This window comes from Microtus ochrogaster, unplaced genomic scaffold (genome assembly GCF_000317375.1).
Source record: "Microtus ochrogaster isolate Prairie Vole_2 unplaced genomic scaffold, MicOch1.0 UNK12, whole genome shotgun sequence".
In the NCBI taxonomy this organism is placed as follows: Eukaryota; Metazoa; Chordata; class Mammalia; order Rodentia; family Cricetidae; genus Microtus; species Microtus ochrogaster.
In genome coordinates this window covers 5,984,388-6,006,358 of record NW_004949110.1, presented here as the reverse complement: position 1 = coordinate 6,006,358, position 21,971 = coordinate 5,984,388, and the positions used below count along the sequence as shown (strand labels likewise).

At 39.4% G+C, this 21,971-nt stretch overlaps 1 protein-coding gene across 1 annotated transcript in view; it reads right to left on the bottom strand.

Annotated features, from left to right (window-relative positions):
• Xrn1 (5'-3' exoribonuclease 1) overlaps positions 1–21,971 on the bottom strand; it is a 106,640-nt gene that overhangs the window by 42,444 nt on the left and 42,225 nt on the right. Inside the window, exons 22-29 of the mRNA XM_026789012.1 lie at positions 19,276–19,389; positions 18,028–18,126; positions 15,223–15,338; positions 14,511–14,657; positions 8,388–8,477; positions 8,038–8,173; positions 2,028–2,084; positions 1,645–1,777 (exon numbers count right to left, since the gene is read on the bottom strand). Coding sequence (XP_026644813.1) covers positions 1,645–1,777; positions 2,028–2,084; positions 8,038–8,173; positions 8,388–8,477; positions 14,511–14,657; positions 15,223–15,338; positions 18,028–18,126; positions 19,276–19,389 — 892 coding nt within the window. The remainder of the gene's footprint in view (positions 1–1,644; positions 1,778–2,027; positions 2,085–8,037; positions 8,174–8,387; positions 8,478–14,510; positions 14,658–15,222; positions 15,339–18,027; positions 18,127–19,275; positions 19,390–21,971) is intronic.

Here is a 21,971-nt window from a genome sequence, read left to right as displayed (position 1 = left end):
TCTCTCTCTCTCTCTCTCTCTCTCTCTCTCTCTCTCTCTCTCTCTCTCTCTCTCTCTCTCTCACACACACACACACACACTGACATACCTAGAGTAAAGAAAAAGAAACAAAGAAAAGAAAAAGAATTTATTGCAACACTTGCGATGCTAGCAGTTGGGAGACTGAGGCAGGAGGATGCTGAGTTTGAGATCAGCCTGTGCTACATATTATGTTCCAGGACAGTCTTGGCTGCATAAGCAAGGCCATGTCACAAATAAAGGAAACAAACAAAACCAGACATGGTAGTGTACAAACAAATTCCAACACTTGGGATGCGAATGGGCAAAAATCATGAGTTTGAGGTTAGCCTAGGCTATGAAGAGACTATGTCGAAAAATACAAATACCACTCTTCAATTTAAAAAAATATTAAAGGACCTACCAAACTACTTTTCAAAGTGGCTGTATCCACATTCTCACTGACATGGAGTTCTAGCCACTCCATGGCACTGCTGCCACTTCCTTATTTTCTTTCTTTTCTCTTCTGAGGCAAAGGCTGGTGTAGCCCAGGTTGTCTTTGAACTCACCCTGGAGCCAGGGATGACCTTGAACTTCTGTTCCTACTGCCTCTGCGTTTCCCTGTGGTGCTAGAGACTGAACCCAGAGCATTACCGCACGCTAGGGCTAGGAATGCAATCTATCAACTGAGCTGCACCACAAGCCCCTTTTCATTTTAGTCAGTCTAGCTGGCTCCCACAAGTTGTCTTCTGACTTCCACATGTACCCATACACAATATGCACCTGGGCAGTAAGCCACTAAGTTTCTCTACAGCTTCTGCCTCCAGGTTCCTATACGGTTTGAGTTCCTGTCTTGGACTCCCTCAGTGGAGCACAACTTGGGATAAGTAAGCCAAACGAACCCCATCTTCCCCATGTCGCTTTTGATCATGGTGTTCATCAGAGCAATGGAAACCCTGAGACACTCAAGTTCTCATGACTTCTCGGGATGGGTCCTTATACTTATTAGCAAGCACTAACAGACTATCTCCTTATCTCTGTTTTCTTATTTTTCAGACAAAGTCTCATCCTGTAGACTAGACTGGCCTGGAATTCTCTATGTAGCTAAGGTTAGCCTTGGACTTGTAGTAATCCTACTGCTTCAGCTTCCCAAGTGCAGACCACCACCAGCTATGATCTAGTTGTATTCCTAAAGGCAAATTAATATGCAGAATCATCTAAATTTTTTTTCACTGTAAACAACATAGTGTTTATTTAGAGAGATTTCTAGATTATCAGGCTTATTCAAACCTATAGATTATAATGCAAATAAAGGCAAAACTATGACTAAGATTGGTCAAGTTTCAGAGTGATGAAAATTTCCTTTTAGTTTCATAAAAATGTAAGTATGCCTCGAAGATCTTGTTTTAGTGATGTACATAAACCAAGTTACCAACAGCTCTTCTCAACGTCCCTCTATTCACCCACTTCTCAGATGACTATGTGAAAGAGAAAAAGAAAATTTTCTCTGGAAAGAAGAACCAAAAAAGTAAAAGCACTTAAAGCATACAAGGATTTAGCTTTTTCTCTGATGGGTTTTATGCTTAGATACATATGACACACAAAACTATGTGCTACTTCACAACGTGAACGCAAATGAAGTCTTACCTCCTTTAATTCCAATGATGGTGCCCCGGAGGCCGACTGGCACTGAGAAGTTCTCTCTCACGTTCACGACACGATCAAACAGACGGAACTCTGCATCCCGGTCAGGGATGACTCCGTGCTGCTGCTCTAAGGGCTGAAAAGAAGAGAGCATGTGTTCTCAGGCAGAAAAGGCCTCACCACACTGGAAACCTGCTTGTTTGCGGAGGCATGGTCTCATGAGCCCAGTTTGAAAGCAAACGTCTCCTACAGCCTCAGCCATCCCCTAGAAGAACCGGAACCAGCAGCCTCTGTCTCCTGAGTGTTGGGATGAACAGGCAGGCTTGAGACAATGCTTGTTTCCTACACATCTTCAATGCAACAACAGCCACTCTGGACTCACTTACTCTGTACAGCAGGTGGGGCTTCACTGTCACACGCACTTTCTTATTACTCTTTCTTTGCTGAAGAAGAAAAAATACAAATAGAAAATTATAAAACCATTCACCAGTTCCACCATTTATGAATTTTACAAAGCCAAATAAAAATATTAATTTTACGAATACCTAAGGTTTTGCACTTGCAGGAGTGAAATAAGATGAATACAGCCTAAAGTTTAAAATATTGTTATTTTAAGCGGGGAGGGGGCAGAAATCCTTAATAAATAAATAAAATTTAAAAAAAAATATTGTTATTTTAGGTATTATGTGTGGAGTTGGTTCTCTCCTTTAACTTTATAAAGAGCCCAGAGATCAAACTCGGGTCATTGGGTGGCAAGTGCTTTTATACTATGGGACAATGAGTAGTCTGGTACCCTGTAAAGATCTGTCACTTGTATAGGTTTAATAACAGTAGCTAGGCAGGAAGTCTAGGTGGGGTGACCAGAATAGGAAAATTCTGGGAAGAGGAAAGGTTCAGTCTGCAGTCATCACCCAGATGCAGAGGAAGCAAGATGAGAATGCCTGATAAAAGGTACAAAGCCATGTGGCTAACACAGACAAAAATTATGGGTTAATTTAAGATGTAAGAGATAGCTAAAAATATGCCTAAGCTATTGACCAAACAATGTTGTAATTAATATAGTTTCTGTGTTATTATTTGGGTCTAGGAAGCCAGGAAACAAATGAAGTCTCCACTTCCAGCTTTTTACCTATTAAACCACCTTGCTGGCCCTATTTTTTGAAGTAGGGTTTCACTATGTAGACCTGGTTGTCCTGGAACCTGCTATGTAAACCAGGCTAATCTTGAACTCATTGATATCCACTTGCTTCTGCCTCCAAAATGTTAGTATTAAAGGTATAACGCCATGGCCCTAAATACTTATATAAGTTTTAAAGTAGAATATTCAAGTTATATTTAATTACTTTTATTTTTAAAATTTTTGTGTGCATGTGAGTACGTGTCATGGCCTAGAAATGGAGGAGGTATGAGGACAACCTGAAGATGTCAGTATGTCAGTACTCTTTCACCATGTGGGTCCTGGGGCTTAAAACTCAGTTTACTGGACTTAATGACAAGCCCGTCTACCCATTGAGCCAGCTCACTGACCCCAGTTAACTGTTTTGATGTATAAAACAGAAAAATTCCAAGTTAGGAGTATATGTGGATTATTATTTTAGACCACTCAAGTGCAGCAGTGAGAAGGGGATATCAAGTTAACTTCACAGCATGAGTATGTGAGTGGGTCTAGAAAAAGTCCCCTGCCCAGTGCTGGTGGCCGAGTTCATGTCCTTAGTGGTGCTAGGGGAGCATTCTACCTGGAGCTGTAGCCCAGTCTTGCTGTGAGTACATCTAATGTGTAACTCTGCCCAACCCAAGAAATAAGCTTATTATATAAACCATAAGAAATTTACTTTTGGCCGGGCAGTGGTGGCGCACGCCTTTAATCCCAGCACTTATGAGGTAGAGGCAGAAGCAGGCAGATTTCTGTGAGTTTGAGGCCAGTCTAGTCTACAAGAGCTAGTTCCAGGACAGCTAGGGTAGTTAAACAGAGAGATCCTATCTCGAAAACAAACAAAGAAACAAACAAACCCCTTACTTTTAATACAGAAGATTTTTATATATTATGTATAAAATGTTCTGCCTGCAGGCCAGAAGAGGGCACCAGAGTTCATTATGGATGGTTGAGAGTCACCATGTGGGTGCTGGGAACTGAACTCAGAACCGCAGCCAGTGCTCTTAAGCTTTGAGCCATCTCTCCAGCCTGGAAGATTATATTTTGTTTTGAACTTTATATAATACATTTTTTCAAAAAAGAATTATAAAGAATAGTCAAGGAAAGTTTTTTTGAGGTAAGGTTTTACTGTGTAACTGGGTATCCTCAAACTAATGATGATCACCCTGCCTCAGCCTTCTGAGTACTGGGACTACAGGCACCAATCACCATGCTATGCTAAGGAAGATTGATCTATAAAAACATTATCTGTGGCGTGTGAGGGCTTGCTCAAGTCTTAACCTTAGACCAAGTGACTCAGAACCAGGTAGTTACTTTTTTGTTTTTGCTGCAATAGACTGGAATTTATTCTGTCGGTTTAAAAGAAAATATAAACCAAAACAATCAATCAATATTTACACAACCCCCTCCCCCAAAACATTGAGAGGAAAGTGGAAGAAAAGGAATGGATTTCTAGGATAAAATAATTGTTAAATAAAGTCTTTTCTAACTTTGATAAAAAAGATTTTCACTCCCAAGGTCACAAGATAGACTAAGCAGCTAACAAGGCCAGCACTTCCAGTCTTAAGGCAGGAGGAAGCGAGTAAAGATGGAAAGCCTGGGCTAGAGGAGCTGCAGCAAGCCGTAGGGAGCTAGCCATAACTGTTTTGCTCCCAGGTTTCTGGCCAGACTTACACTTTGTGGTCACATCTGGCCATGAAGGAGCCTGGGAAATATACACAGGTGAAAACTTGGACTTTGTTACAGAACAAATAAAAAATAGGTTGGTTTGGGATATAAAACAGTGAGGAACCCCATCTGCCCCTGTGGTCCCCAGTGGTCCCCATACACATTCCTATCTCCATGTGTGCAGAACACTTTACTTCTCATAACCACGTGTTCCCTTTGACAAACTCCTGAACCAGACCTGACCTGACACTCACACCTCTTGCAGTCAAGTTTACAGGAATCTCTAAAGGTCTAGTTACCTATAACTCTGGACAACTTAAAGCCAAAACTAACTCATTTTATACTGACAGAAAAGAAAGAGATCCGGGCGATGGTGGCGCACGCCTTTAATCCCCACACTTGGGAGGCAGAGGCAGGTGGATCTCTGTGAGTTCGAGACCAGCCTGGTCTACAGAGTGAGTTCCAGGACAGGCTCCAAAGCCACAGAGAAACCCTGTCTCGAAAAAAAAAAAAAAAAAAAAAAAAAAGAGATCATTAGACAGTCTTTCTTAATGTATCATATTGTGTATAAGTATATGTAATTTTGCTTTTAAACTTTATTTTAAAATTAATTTAAAATTAATATTTTTTTAAATTTAAGAATAAATGAATAAAAACTTTTCTAAGTGATGGAAAAAAAATAAGAATGGTTCCTGGCCAAGAATAGTTACATGGAAGCGTGTCACTATCTTGGCATGGCTTTGAGCTTTAGAGTGCAGTTTCTCACATCACCCATTACAGTCCTGTCAGAACTTCAGAGGAAGCACGGTGCAGCCTCAAGCTTAGGGAATGAGACATTGCTCTAATTCTCTGTATCTCAGAACCAAACAGACCCAGCTTCTTTCTTTTCCTTTCAACAGGGCCTTGCTATTTTAGCCATGGCTGGCCTGGAACTTGCTAAGGATGGGCTGGGTTGGACATTTATGGCGATTTTCCTGTAGTCACGTCCCCAGTGCTGGGACTGCAGGTGTGCACCACCACAGTTGGCTTTTTAGAACCAGCACTTAACTAGATTTCATGGTGATTTACTTGTACCTTAAAGTTTAAGAACCACTGCTCATGAGTGAAACCAGAATGTTTAAAAATGTTCTTTCATTATGAGAACTACTGTCTAGTAAGGAAAACTCACACTTTGTATGTGTATGTGGTGAGTGAGGGATCCAACCCAAATCTCAGACCTGTAGGTAAGCACTCTACCACTGAAGCACGCCATCGTCTAAAAGCCCTAGCTGTCCTGGCACTCACTCTGTAGACCAGGCTGGCCTTGAACTCACAGAGATCTGCCTGCCTCTGCCTCCTGAATACTGGGATTAAAGGCATGCACTACCACTGCCTAGCTAAGAAGTTTCTATCATTTTCAAAAATGTTGTATGTAGTTTTTTTCTTCTTTTATTACTCTAATACCACACTAAAACCTAATTACACTCCTTTCACACATAAATATACTTTAAATTCTTGCCTTATTCATATGCTTACATTGTAATAAAAATAATAAACTATAATTCTGTATATACATAAGAGTAAATATTGTTGTGTGTGTGTGAATATATGAATGATGCATACATGAGAGTGTGTGCCTGCAGACACACATGGGGAGGCCAGAGGAGGTCAGATAGCCTCCTCTATCATGTTCTGCTTTAGACTTTGAGACAGGGTATCTTCCATAAACCTGAAGCTTGTTCTTACCTTTACAACCCCCAACTAGACTGGTAGAAATCCTGTCTGCCTCCTAATCACTCTGTCCTCCCCCAAACCCCCTAAGAAATGCTGGGGTTTTGGGCATGTGTGTTCATGCCTGGCCTTCTACGTGAGTACAGGGTTTCTGAACTCAGGTTCTCACCTTTGTACAGCAAGCGGTCCTATCTAGTGAGTCATCTTCCTAGCCCTGATTTTATTTTTGAGACAGTTTCTCACTCTAGCCCTGGCTGGTCTGGAATTCACTGACGCAGACAAGCAAGGCTGGCCACAGACTAGTGTAATCTTCCTATTACAGTCTCCCACATTCTGGGATCACAGATGGGAGCACCATAAAATCCTTTGCATCCAAATGAACTCACTGGCCTGAAAAAAGTTTCTAAGTATTTATTTTTATTTTATGTGTGTATATATGTCTGCCTATAGGTATGTAAGTATATCACACACATACACTGTCTAGCGAAGGCAGAAGGGGAAGTTGGGTATTCTGGAACTGAAGTTATAGATGGTTTTGGCCACCATGTGGGTGCTGGGAATTGAACCCAGGTCTTCTCTAAGAGCACCAAGTACTTTTAACCATGGAATCACCTCTACAGTCCCTGCTCTGAATAATTAAACTGTTAGGATTGAGAATGTTATCTCAGTGGTAATGTCCTTGCCTAATTCACAGTATTGAAAACAAAACATGGCACAAGACAATTCTCTTGGCTGTGAGTCTATTAACCTTCCCTCAAATACAAAAAGTCACACAGTTGTGGTTTCTGTGGCTCTCGCCACAGCATCTGAGTGTTTTCCATAGGAATCCAAGCACCACCACCACCACTGTTCATAGTAGCTGGGGACTGCAAGCAGATTTTTTTTTTTCTCCCAAGACAGAATTTTTCTGTGTAGCCTTAGCTACCCTTGAACTCACTCTGATTCTCCTACCTTTGCTTCTGGAGTGGTGAAATTATGGCCATGTACAACCATACTTGGTTTGATGTGGTGCTGGGATAAGATCAGGGCTTTATGTATTCTAGAAAAGCTCTCTATCAATTGAGACACATCCCAGTCCTGAAGAGAACACATTTTATTCTAGCTGGTCTTACTGATGATCATAATTTATGAGGTAGGCATTATTTTATTATTGATTTATCAATAATGAAATGGAGGAATAAAAAATTAAAATACTGGAAAAGAATCTTAAGTTCATGGTGGTAGGAATGGCTCTTGAGACCAAGCCTTAACTGATTTTGGTATTAACTAAAAAAGAAAACCGTATTATCATGGCATCATTAATAAAAAGAGAAATTAAAGTTTAAAAAAATCAATATAACCAATCCACTGCTATTGTACCATTTATTTAAAAATAGGTTAAGTCAACTATATGCTTGTTGCTGAAACAGCAGAACAGAAAAATAAGAGACTAGTGTGGTTCTCTCCTTCCAACATGTGCACCCAGGGACTGAATTCATGTCATCAGGCACCTTTATCCACTGAGCCATCTCACCAGCTCTGAATTGTCTTTAAAGAATGCAATTACAATTTTAAGTAAGAGTAAATCATTATTATTTTTTATCCACAAACTTTCTATTGTAACTAGAGTTACAAACTTAGAAACATTACAAAGAAGCTAATTTAAAATTTATAGTTTTGGCAAATATATTTACATATATTATACATAAATAAATATATTTACATATATTTAACTTCTGAATGGTTGCTGGGAACGCTACAGAATTATTCAGTAGTAATGAGAATCAGTAAGTACATACATTAGTTGGCCCGAAACACAGCTAAATGATAACATGTTGTCCATTTTAACTTCAGCTCTTATCAGTAACTAAGGTTACTGAAAGTACCTTGCACTTCTCAACTTCTTCCTCAATTTTTTCAACAATGGCTGCATCCAGAATGTGTAAATCACAAGAAGAGCGGGACAGAGTGCTGACAGGATGTCCTTTTAGCCAAGTGATAATTTCCTGAACCTTCTCAGTGCTACAATAAAAACAGTAGTCATTAGACCTGATTACAGCCTTCTGAGGGTTTATATTAAAGATCTTATAAAAACTTTCTGGGAACTATAAATTATCAGATTTAAGAAATTAAAGCAAAATTAAAACAATAAAAAACAAAAGGTAACATTGCTGAACTTCCAAATGGAAACCTAGAATTGAACTGCAGGGCAATAAGTACCACAAATCTTGCTTACCCATTCTCATTTTCCCCAGGCCAGATGTCATCCTCATAAAACACATCCTCTTGGCTGTTTTTGGCTATATAACTAAACAGTTCTGGTGCTCTAGTCAACAAAGAAATAAAATATTGCTTTAAAATATGCAATTATCTTCACATAGCTTCCTATTAAGTGATTCTGGATTCTAATGGGGACATGTAGAATAGAGTGAGGATTATTATAGTATTATTAAGGAGCAGTATTCATAAGGAATGGGACAAAAAGTTTTGATAGAGTATTCCTATAGCTCCAAGAAAATTTCTAACAGCTGAGAGAGAAATACGTCAATTACTTAAAAAAATCCAATTATGACTTGGATTCTTTTTTGATTAAAATATGAGGGAGTAAGAAAAGAATGGAAGGGGAGTGGGGAAAATGTATAGCTCAATTAAAAACAATAAAAAAATAAAATTAAAAAACATGAGGGAGTAGATGCACAAAAATAGTATTTGTGAGTTCATTTTTTTTTTCCTTTTTTGAGACAGGGTTCCTATGCAACCCAGGTTAACCTCAAACTTACAATCCTCCTGTGCCAGCTTCCTCAGTGCTGTGACAATAACTATGCTACAATAATATCTAGGTTTTAAAAGTTAATTTTCTATTTTTATAACAAAGCTAGAACATTTCATAAAAGAGCAAATTAAAACAGTTTACAAATTTCTTCTGATATTCTTCAAAATTATTTCTTTTGGAATCATGTACATCATCTTTGTTCCTTCCCCATATGAAGAACAATGAAGCAGGAAACTGGACATAGACAAAAAAAGAAATGAAGAGGTATGGGTGCGAAGCCCTGTGATGGGGAACAAACTTTCAGACATCAGACACTGGACGGAGGAGGTTCAGCTGAACTGATGGACAGGAGTAAGCAGAATAAACAAACAGGGCAAGCCACTAGATGACAGAGTAGCTGACAATCACAGAAAGGTCACAGCACTTCTGGTCTAGCATTTCATGAGCTGTATGAAAATCGAGTTTCTTGCTCACAGGTCAGTTTCTCACTTGTGAATTGCTTTTTAGCTACGCACAAATAGACTTACACAAATGAAAAAAATAGGTAAACAGGCCGGGCGGTGGTGGTGCACGCCTTTAATCCCAGCACTCGGGAGGCAAAGGCAGGCGGATCTCTGTGAGTTCGAGGCCAGCCTGGTCTACAAGAGCTAGTTCCAGGACAGGAACCAAAAAGCTTTGGAGAAACCCTGTCTCGAAAAAAAAATATATATATAAAAAAATAGGTAAACAAAAAAAGTCCAAGTTTTTTTTTCTCAATCTGTAAACACTTAGGAATTATGGGCTTTAGGCCTATTAAAACAGCATTTACACTGAAAATGTGTATAGCAAGCTGTAGTAATATCTCATTTGTATTTAAAAAATAAAGTTTGCCTGAAGTTCAGAGAGTAAAAGAGTCCCACTGGTCAGCCTTACAGACCAGGTAGTGGTTGACACACACCTTTAATCCCAGTAGCCACACTAGTTTGTCATAGAAACTGGGTGGTAGTGGTGCATGCCTTTAATCTCAGCACTAGAGAGGAAAATAAGATAGGAGGAGATAGCTCTGGGTTTGTATTAATTGTGCTGCAGCAAGCAGTTGGAATAGTTGTTTACTTGGCTTCTACCCCTGCATTAATACCTGCAGCTGTATTTTAGATGGGTCAGCCAAGAAATACTCTGGCTTTGGTTATACCAGAGACAGAGAGCTTTAGGGGGTAGGGATGGTGCAAGGGGCAAAGGTGAGGTGCTGTGCTATATGTGGAGTTCATGCACGGGTAGATACTACAGAGCATGTCAGGAGCATCACATGTCTAGGGAGCAGACTCTGAGAGGAGGCAGACATGAAGTTTAGTGGGGAGACTTGTGAAATCAACACATGTGGGAAGGGAAAAGAAAACAAGCAGAACTGGGCAATGGAAACAGATGTTGAGCTGTAAATTTTTCTCAGTGAATTTTCTAGCCAGTCCCACAAAGACCTCAAACTGGATAGCCCTTCATATTTGTCCTGAATTGGCTGCCTTTCCTTGTGTATCTCCCTACGTTGTGGAAAGGGAACATGATCCTAGGTGAGGTAGTTTTCTCTATCCACAAGATTCTGGAAGAGAGCTTGAAGGTGGAGGGCTGTTAGCAGCATCACTACTACCAGGGAGAAAGATCCTTCAATTTAAGAAAGATCTGGGGTGGGTGGGAAGTAATCATAGAATCCATGAGGCAACAAAACCCATTTTACCTGGTTAATTTCCAGAATACTAGCAGTCAGTTTTGTTCCTTACATCCATCATGCAAGGAAAAGGCTAGAAGATACCTCTCTAGGAAAAATTAGCCAGTTAGAGAGAAGATATACAGACAGAATAATGATATTAGAAGGTCAGTTTTAGAAATAGTAACATCCCATGTGATAAGCCTGACCCAAGTGCACTAAATCCCCAAGATGCTTTTTGGTACATCCATGTTTAATACAGACACTAAGGAGCACTAGAAAGTGGAGGAAAAAAAATCTCTACCATAAAAGGTGAAATAAATCAAATAGGGGAGAAAAAATAATTTGGAGAAAATAAAATCAAAAGAAGACATTCAGGTGGCTCACAATTGCCTGGAACTCCAGCTCCAGGGGATCTGATGCTTTCCTCTCGCCTCTGCAGGTTTCCACAAACATATGGGACACACTATGTATGTCACATTAATTACAAGACAAAGATATTCTAGTTAATACACACAGACACACACAGACACACACAGACACACACAGACACACACAGACACACAGACACACAGACACACACACACACACACACACACACACACACACACACACAATGAATGTTGATGCATGCCTAAAATACTAGCTGTTAGTAGGCCAGTCTGTACTTTAAGATTAGCCTGTAGGGGGAGGGGGAGCCATACTGGGAAATCTTGTCCTTAAAAACAAAACCAAAAAACCAAAACCAATCAACCAACCAGCCAATAAAAACATGATAAAATTGAAGACGAATACTGGGGTTGGACAATACAGAAAAGGGATGGGAAGAAGAGAACAAAGACAAAAGGATCAATCTAGGAAAGAACTGAAAAAAAGGTTGATTTTATCAATTATTAAAGAAACATCATAATGCAATCTCCCAGAATGTTATCTAGATTATCAGATAACATTATGCTAATGGGCTATCAGTTCTGGGGGCTAACCAAGAGAAGAGATGGGGAAAAAAATCTGTACCAAGGTACATATCATCACAGCCAACAGAATTGACAGGGTCCAGAAAATGAAAACAGGTCACCAAGGGGATGGAGAGATGGTTTACAGGTTAAGAGCACTGGTTGTTCTTACAGAGGACCAGGTTTCAGTTCCCAGCACCCAAATGGCAACTCACAGCCATCTATAACTCTAGTTCCAGGGATCTGAGGCCCTCTTCTGACCCTCTAGGGGCTCTAGGCACACAATAGAGCACAGGCATACATGCAGACAAAACAACCTAAAACAATAGTTTCTTTAGAAAAAGCAAATAAATCACATCACAATGCAAAGAATTGAATCAGAGCTCACAGGATTTGTCAGTGACAAAAAAGGAGACAAGAAAAGAATGGAACAGTGAAAAGAATCTCCCGTTTAGGGCTCTCTACCTAGTAAAGCTATAATTAAGGTAGGAAAAAGAAAAAAAGTATTTCCAGACACAAAGTCCCCCACCCCTACCCCAAGAGGCTACTAGGGCTAAATGTACCATCATCATGGGGATATACAGATTAAGAAATGGGAGCCAGAAAATGAAAGACTTTGTATAGGCCATAGAGGCAGTGTCTCTGGACTGAAGGCTGACAATAAGCTAAGAATCACATGTAGACAGAAGTTTAAAGGTTCTTGAAAAAATAAAGGGAGGGGGGATAAATACTGTGAGATAATGCTCTTGTACACTGTAAAGATTTGTCACTCATATTGGTTTAATAAAAGGCTGATTTAGCCAGTAGTCAGACAGGCAAGTATAGGCAGGGCAACCAGACTAGGAGAATTCTGGGAAGAGGAAAGACAGAGTCAGTCTTAATAAGTAATATTAATAATCAGTAATAAGTCTGAGCAACAGGCCAAACAGTTTATAATTAATAGAAGCCTCTGTGTGTTTATTTGGGACAGGATGGCTGTGGGACTGGGTGGGACAGAAACTTCTGTCTAAAATCACCAGCTTCAGCTGACGTAGAGACCAAAGGCTTTAGAACACAGATGGAACTGAAAACCCCTAATCTGTTCGACATAATTTTTGGCTTAGTTAACACGTATGTGTACAGACAATACCAAATGAAAAAAAACAGTGAAAATAAAAATGTGGACAGGGAAGAAAATGTGATCATAATACATGACATGGTCTAGCTTCACATATTCAGCAGAATCATGGAAACCAAATTATAATAAAAACTGTAAGAAATATTTTCATGTCTATAGGGAACTGAGAGACAGAAGAAGAGCTGGAACTCAGAGATCCCTTTTACATCTGGAAATCAATGAATATATGACAACTAGAAAAATAGAATTTATTTTTTGTTGTTCTTCAGACCAAACCCAGAGAAAAGAAGTTTGAAAGCTGGGTGGTGGCGGTACACACCTTTAACCCCAGCACTCAGGAGGCTGAGGCAGGCGGATCTCTGTGGGTTTGAGGCCAGCCTGATCTACAAAAGCTAGTTCCAGGGTAGGCTCCAAAGCTACAGAGAAACCCTGTCTCAAAAAACCAAACCAAACCAAACAATAAGAAAAGAAAAAAGAGGGCTGGAGAGATGGCTCAGTGGTTGAGAGCATTGCCTGCTCTTCCAAAGGTCCTGAGTTCAATTCCCGGCAACCACATGGTGGCTCACAACCATCTGTAATGAGGTCTGGTGCCCCCTTCTGGCCTGCAGACATGCACACAGACAGAATATTGTATACATAATAAATAAATAAATGTTTAAAAAAAAAAGAAAAAGAAGTCTGAATGTAACCTTTTAAGAAAACAGAAATAAGTACAAAAGCAAGCTCAATTTTCATATGGCCATATGGAACTGAACTGTTCCCCTGTCACTTTCAAAAGATACAGAATCTTGCTGGGTGTTGGTGGCACACGCCTTTAATCCCAGCACTTGGGAGGCACAGGCAGGCAGATCTCTTTGAGTTCGAGGCCAGCCTGGTCTACAAGAGCCAGTTCTAGGACAGGAACCAAAAGGTACGGAGAAACCCTGTCTCGAAAAATACAAAAAAAAAAAAAAAAGATACAGAATCTTGAGCCAGGGGACAGCTCAGATCTGCTTCCTGACGATGTAAGCTTGACAACCTCAGTTGAATTCTTGCACCCATGTCAAGGTAGGAGAGAACTGTGACAAGCTTGTCTTCAGACTGTCCCACCTACACAGTGGACACACCTCGTCAAGCACTCTCTTGTGGATGCACACACACACACTATAGTGAATTTAAAATAATATTTTAGAGTAGCTAAAGAAGATGACTTTATTTGGAAGTGGAGTTCTAGTAGAGACAACTATTAGAGAGGGCTCTAATCCAGCATGACTTTTTACACTGTAAAAATGAGAAATGAAGAGACACAGGTGAAAATTTAGGTGAAGACACATGGGGAGAGACTGTCACTTGAAGATAGAGGATTGGAATGATCAGTCTACAAGCCAAGTAACACATAAAGATACAAGGCTGTAAGCGCTAGGGGACTACAATCCTGTTGACACCTTGACTCTGGCTACTAAAACAGTGAGATATTAAGTTCACCTTGGTGAACCAGCTAGTTTGTGGTACTTTATTATGAGAGCCCTTGGAAACCAACCCAGGGATCCTCAAAGACAAGGAGGACAGACCTCTGTGCAATAGAAAGAACATTAAATCGTAACTCAGGAGCAAAATATTAACTATAACTCTCAGTAACTCAGTTAACAGTAAAAATGGTAACACATTCCCTATGGGATTATTAATGCAAATATGTTGCACACATTTTAATTTTTCAGACAGAGTCTCCCATAGCCCAGGCTGGCCTTTAAATGCATTACATAGGTAAGCATGGTCTCCCTTTCAGATGGGCATGAGCCAGGCATGATAAGCAGTGCAGGCCTGAGTGAGAGGCAGGCAGAAGCTTGCTGGGCGCTCACCTTTCCATGTACTCTGCCAGAAGCTGCTCTGCGGCCGATGAGTACATCCACTCACTCCCAACTTTCTTCGTATAGCCAGGGACTTCCTCGTTTTTCTTGTTGAATTTGAGATTTAAACCCACATTTGCTTTATGGTCTCCATGAGGGCTAAATTTAAACCACATATACACACAAGTGTTTTAAACTTTGTTCAAAATTAAAAGTTCTAGCTTTTTTTTTAAACAGCACTAGAGATTAAATCCAAAGACCTGCGCATGCCAGAGAAGTGGTATGCCATTTAGCTATCACCAACCCAACAATTATTTTCAACCTTTAGAAAAGCTCAGTTAGTTCTCACTGTTCTGCATCTTAGTTAGCATGGTTACTACTAATCAGTAGTACGTAAAATGCTACAGGGCAGGTTTTAAGAAAGCATATAAATAAATTATGTAATTATAAAAATGGAAGATAACAAAATTCACAGAAATATATTCCCAAGGCTCACACACACCCTCTGATACCTTTTTTCAAGGTTAGCTGCTAAAAATATAAACTGACTTTGAAAGCATCTAAAACATATGCTGTTCATGTAAAGGACCACCGCTGGAGGAGTTTATGGGCAACTCAGTCCACAGGCATTAATTGGAGAAAATCAATACCGGGATAATAAGCACTTAGTCTCTATATTTAATTTTTCTGCTACTTTAAGCAAATATCCCTAACACAAACTTACTTTCTCCTAGATCCTCTTCCAATAAAAATACTTCCTGTAAACCTTGAAACAAGGTATCCACTCACTCCAAGGCGACCGGCCAACACATATCCTGGGTTGTACTTTATAGAGTATTTCTTTAAATATAAAAATAGAGAGGTCAATTATGGAAACACATGTTTACATTAAGTACTGTCTGGTTACCTTTGAGAGCTGTAGATAATTAAAACATCACTGGCAACATAAAAACACATGATCCCTTGGAGCCCCACCCTGAAGAACCCTGAAAACCCCCTTCTTTCTCTTTACAGCAGTCTTTATAAGGATGAAGGAGCAGGAAACACAGTCTGTAAATCTGTCTCAATAAATAAATTCTGTAAGCACTAAACAAAAAATTCTTCATAAACTATTTTTTAAAACTAACTTTTTAATTTTAAACAGGGATAGCTAGCAAGTACATGGAATAAAAGAAGGCTTCAAAAATTACTATACTGAAATTAAGCATAAGTTCATCATAAAAACAGTTGCAAGTAGGTAAGTAAAAAATGGTGTTCATATATGAATGTAAGCAATTTTTTTCCACTAATACTATTATATGAAAGTCACAGTCAAATAAATGGAAACTTAATTTGTGTAGTTAATTAATATGAAATTAAGAAAAAGGGAAAACTGTGATCAGAATATATTGTATGAAAAAATCCATTTCAATTAAAAATATAAAATATATCAAGCAATAGGGCAAAAGAAGAAAAGACACACACAAAAAAGAAGTATCATTATCAGGTGGCGTAATTTTTAACTAGGTAGAAAACAATTTACAAATCCAGTACCTACTAGCACTAACAATCATATCCACTCCTTATATGATGCATACAGAAAGACGCTACTTTTTGTTTATAGTCTAATACTTTGTAAGTTACATGGAATATATGAGAGACAGATCATTTCATGTAGCTCAGGTTGGTCTTGAACTTGCTATGTGCTTGAGGATAATCTTGGACTTCTGATCCTCTTGTCTCCACCTCCTAAGAGCTGGGATTATAGACTTGGGCCACTAAGCTGGCCTATGCAGTGAGGGGACTGAACCCAGGGAGCCGCATGTAAGCAAAGCTGGCACTTTACCAGTGAGCTACACCCTCAGCCCCACTAGTGTATAGTCTTACTTTATGCCCATAGATGAATATGGGAATATTTTCACCAACATAAAATCAGCCACCATTATTTCATTGAGTATATGTATCCATAATGATGTCCAAATAGGTAACTGGCTTTGGTGGGCTGGAAAAACAAATTACTATATAAGATATATGAATATGCTGGTAGAAAAATGTGGTGGTACAGATCTATAACCCTAATACTTAGAAGACAATGGCAGGACAATCAGGAGTTCAAGGTTATCCTTGGCTACTCAGTGAGTTAAAGGCCAGTCTGTGCTACATAAAATATTGTCTCTTCTCTCACACAGACATACAGAACATGGTTGTTCAACAAGAGTATCATCAGATTTAGAAATAATAAAATACAAAACAAGTATGCTTTGCAAAACACATCAAATAATTAAGGTGGTATTTCTTAATTATAACAAGTATCACTTTATTAATAAGCATTTTGAATGTGTAGAGGCACATTCAGTTATGATAACTGGCATAGGTTACTAGCATTTATAGCTTAGAGGCAAAATGTCCTATTTATACAGCTGCCATAGATAAAAGGGTCCTATTCCAAGTACTAAGGGTGCTCCATTTGAGAATTCTAAGCTGCACTGTAATTAAAAGTTAACTAAAAGCAACAGTACCCTAGGAAACATAAAAAGCCTAGCTAAAACACCGCGTAAAGAAAGTGAGGGTAATGGAGCAGCTTATATTCTCTTTTATACAGGGCTCCAGCTTCTTCATCTAATGGGACACTGATGCCTTCTGACCATGTCATCTATAGCAGAGAGCTGATGGCAAGACTTTTAGGGACACCTCTGCCTTCATCACCATGTTCCCTCATGGGTATGCTGATTCTTAATACTTTAAGCCAGATCACAACAATTCAAAACAAACACCAATTAATAATGTAATTACATTAATTAATAACGTAATTTCTTTTGCTAATTTTTTTGCTAAACTTACAAGCATGTATATCCTGTTTCAATGCTAGGGATTAAACCTGGGTACTTAACATGCTATGCTAGGTTGACATGAATTTTGGGGAACAGATTTATACTTTCCTTTATATTTTCAGTGTGTGTGTGTTTATGAGTGGGCATGCATGTCACAAAGCATGTGAGGAGGAGAACCTCAGATGCCATCTCCTTGAGTTTTGTCTTTTGTCTCACTAAGCCTGGCATTCATCAACTAGGCTCAGCTGGCTGGCAAGCTAGCCCCAGAGGCCTGTCTTCCAGCACTGGCATGTACAGCATATGCTGTTGGCCCAATTTTTAAAAATTATTTATTTTTATTTTATGTGCATTAGTGTTTTGCCTGAATGTATGTTTTTCTGAGGGTGTCAGGTCTTCTAGAACTGGAGCTACAGACAGTTGTGAGCCGCTGTGTGGGTGCTCCAAGTTCTCTGGATAAGGAGTCAGTGCTCTTAACCACTGAACCATCTCTCCAGCAGCCCCCCTCCACCCCCCGCCCCACCAAGCCCAGTTTTCATTCATGGGCATTACAGATATGAACTAGGGTCCTCATGCTTTATTAAAAATACTTTACTGGTTGAACTATCTCTCTAGCCTCTTATACTTATTCTTAAATACTGAGCTTAATTTTAAGTTGGCAGAAAAAAACATCCCAGCACTAAAAAAATCTTATTCTAAACAATACCAACTATTGTACTTACATGCTGGTTCTGTATTAAGGCATCAAGGTTTGGTTCACATGGAATGCTGAAAACCACACGAATCCTACCTTCTGTGATCACGTCACCTGATTCCTGAACCTGGGGGAAGAGTAACCACACCATTTTAATCTTTAATTACATTCATTTATTTTTCTCCTTATTTGAATGATTCTCTTCTAAAAAAACCTGTCCCAGTTTGACTCATTATTCCCTGACTCGATTAATTTTTCATTTGCAAAACCTGTGCATGCTAGGCAGGTGCTTCACTACTGACCTATGTCTACAATAGAAGCTTTTCTAGTTTTATCTTTTTATTATTAGCATGCAATGATGAATTCTTGATTCCCCTCAGCACCTTCTAATTTGTTACTGTACTTAATTATACTGCTTCTCAAACCATTACTGTCTGAGCAGGAGCCTTTCACCTTGTTTCTGGGCTTCCTAGTACGGGTCTTTCAGTTCTTCGGAGCACTTTTTACTTTTTGGCATTTGATGTATTAAACTTGTTTTGTATCTTACCTGCTCCAGACCTAGAATCAGACACTTTAGTGAGAAGGACTAAAGGTTTTTAGTGAGGTGTTATGGTCTTAGAGGTCATGATCTAAGTATTACATATGTTCACCACTACCAGAGAGTCTCTGTGTCTTATTCTTTTGAAAAATAGTCAGAAAAATATGCATGTATATACACATGCACACATGCCATATACACATATGTGTCAGAATTCCCAACAGTATTGGCAACCCATGCCCCACAGACTCTTATATTTTCTTATTCTATATCTGTATGTACTTTTTCCTGTGTGAGAAGTAAAATTATTAAACATATCAATACATTTAAAAATACATTAACCCTGTATGTAAAATCTTCTTAAAATTGTTTTGATTGTTTCAGATATAACCTAATAAATAGGTATATTAAAAACACAAACAAAGGTGTCGTACACCTTTAATCTCAGCATGAAGCAGAGGCAGGTGAATCTCTGAGTTTGAGACCAGCCTGGTCTTCAGAGTGAGTTTCAGGACAATCAGGGCCACACAGAGAAACCCTCTAACCCCTCCAACCCCCCCCCCCAAAAAACCCATCAGATTGTGAATTCCTTTTTCCCACCTTCTGATCATCTGTCTGATAGCACAATACACGAGTGAATTCTTTCTCATGTTTCCCCTTAGCATTACATTTTATTTTGCACTTAAGATTAATGATTATATTAATAAAAAGTCAATGAATGACAAAATTGAAACTAACTTCTCCAGTGCAGCCATAATAAGGAGTTCCCAGCATAAAGACCATACTTCTTGGAGGAAACAAATCATCCAACGTTTTGATACTGGAGAAACGAGAGTCAAAAGCTCGGATGTCCTAAACAAAATGAAACAGAAAAGTTAATCATCACAGCTAGTATTTCTAAAGTCTGCATATCATCTTTTTTCTGCATGGGATTAAATCTGTTTCGTCTGTAAATGTCAAATATGAAGATTTTCTATACACTAATGGATGGAGGAGGGTCATCTATGTGTTACTCTCATTGGTTAATAAAGAAACTGCCTAGGCTCTTTGATAGGGCAGGATTTAGATAGGTGGAGTAGACAGAACAGAATGCTGGGAGAAAGAAAGCATAGTTGGTCAGATGCCATGGAGCCAGCCACCAGGTCAGACATGCTGAATCTTTCCCGGCAAGCCACCACCTCGTGGTGCTACACAGATTATTAGAAATGGGTTAAGCAAGATGTGAGAATTAGCAAATAAGAGGCTGAAACTAATGGGCCAGGCAGTGTTTAAATGAATATAATTTGTGTATTGTTATTTCGGGTGTTAAGCTAGCTGTGCGGGAGCCAGGCGGGACAAAAAGCAGGCCTGCTCACCCCATCACTACAACTAATACCAAAGTCTAAAACATACTGCCCTGTCACATCATTCTCTTGCCTAGAAACCTTATCCATTTTTTCTACTTCATTTACTTCTTACCCCACCATTGGTGGCTGACATTTACTATTAACCTCATCTTATGAAGACTGGCACAAGGGCACATAGTAAAGAAGTCACCTCGGGCAATTTGTGCTATAAATTACTACACTATAGTTTATTTCCCAGATAGTTGCCCCCCCCCATCTTATCCATATCCATGGGATAGGTGTAGACTTCAAGTCCCCTCTACACAGTGTATGTCTGAAACCACAGTCAGTACTAATACCTACAAAGACTTTTATACTTACACATCTATGACAGAATTTACTTCATACAGTGAGAGATAACTGTAAGACTAAGACCATGTGAACGTGGTCTTTGCCTTTCAAAGTGTTTGCACTGTGTTCACCTTTCCCCATCATGTAATGATGTGACGATACATAACTCCATGATGAGATGTGGTGAATGACTGAGAACTTAAGAAATGTGGACACACGCTCCAAGCTTAAAGTGGAGCAGCAAAGCCAGGGGGTGGTAGTGTGTGCCTTTAATCCCAGCACTCGGGAGCCAGAGGCAGGCGGATCTCTGTGAGTTCGATGCCAGCCTGGTCTACAGAGCAAGTTCTAGGACGGCCAGGGCTGTTACACAGAGAAACCCTGTCTCAAAAAACAATAAGCAAAACAAAAAGTGGAGCAGCAGCAGTGGTGAAACAAGCCCTTCCCTTACAATTTCAGGATTGGTATGTTCATCCTTACTATCTGTAATAGGACCATCCTCGGCATATGAGGGAGTTTCGTCTTTTCATGTAAAGGGGGCATATTCTAATTGCCAGTGCCATTCCTCTTACACTTTGCAGTCATTTTAGTAAAATAAAAGTCACCATGTTCCAACAGTTGAGCTGGCGCTGAGATACCACTCAGGGTAGGCACACAGCATGGATGCAGGGGACAAAGAGAATTTCCATCTGAGAGACAGCACAAGATTTGTCTCTACACTCAGAATGGTAATCAACTTAAAATGTACGAATTCCTTAATTCTGACCCCTTCCAGGTAATATTTGAAGACCTTGGCTGAATGAAGGTAACTGAAGTCACAAGCAGTTATCCAGAGTGCCTCCTGTCCCCTTACAATATTAGAGCTTATGCACACAAAGACAAAGACTTTAATATTCACTGTCTATTTCTGGCAAAAATAATTTTTTTTTAAAAAAGAAAGGGTCTTGATATGTTATCCACCATGCTCTCAAATACATATTCTTCTTGCTTCAACTTCTTAAATGCTAGGACTACAGGTGTTCATCACTACACCTGGCTAAGGCCAGTATTTTTGGAAGGATTAAAAAAAAATATGCCAACATGTTACAAATGGTGTGTTCTGGAAAATTTATTCTAGAAAATAAGTTCTTAAAAACTACCATAAAATTGGTCAAGCATGGTGACATACACTAACAACCCCAGGGTTTGTAAAGCAGATTTCTGTGAGTTCATGGTCAGCCCGGTCTATATGGTGAGTTCCAGGACAGACAGAGCTACATAGCAGAGAACCTGTCTCAAAAAAACCAAAGACCAATGAACCAACCAAAGGAACAACAACAACAACAAAAAAAACTACCACAAAATCAAAACCATGTTCCCTACTTGTACATGCTGAGTGGGCATGCAATAACCCTTATACAGAATAATATTTAAAAATTTACAAAACCAAAACCAGAACCAAACCATTTATTTAATGTGTGTGTTTGTGTCTAAGGACAACTTGTAGGAGCAGGTCCTCTCTCCTGCCACATATTAATTATTGTGACTTTTTTTTGGCATTGCTGAGTCTTTAAACATCTAGGACTTGATGAATGCTAGGCAATTACTCTATCACTGAACTGTATCTCTAGCCCTTAAAAATTTTTGAGAGGGGCTGGAGAAATGGCTCAGAGGTTAAGAGCATTGCCTGCTCTTTCAAAGGTCCTGAGTTCAATTCCCAGCAACCACATGGTGGCTCACAACCATCTGTAATGGGGTCTGGTGCCCTCTTCTGGCCTGCAG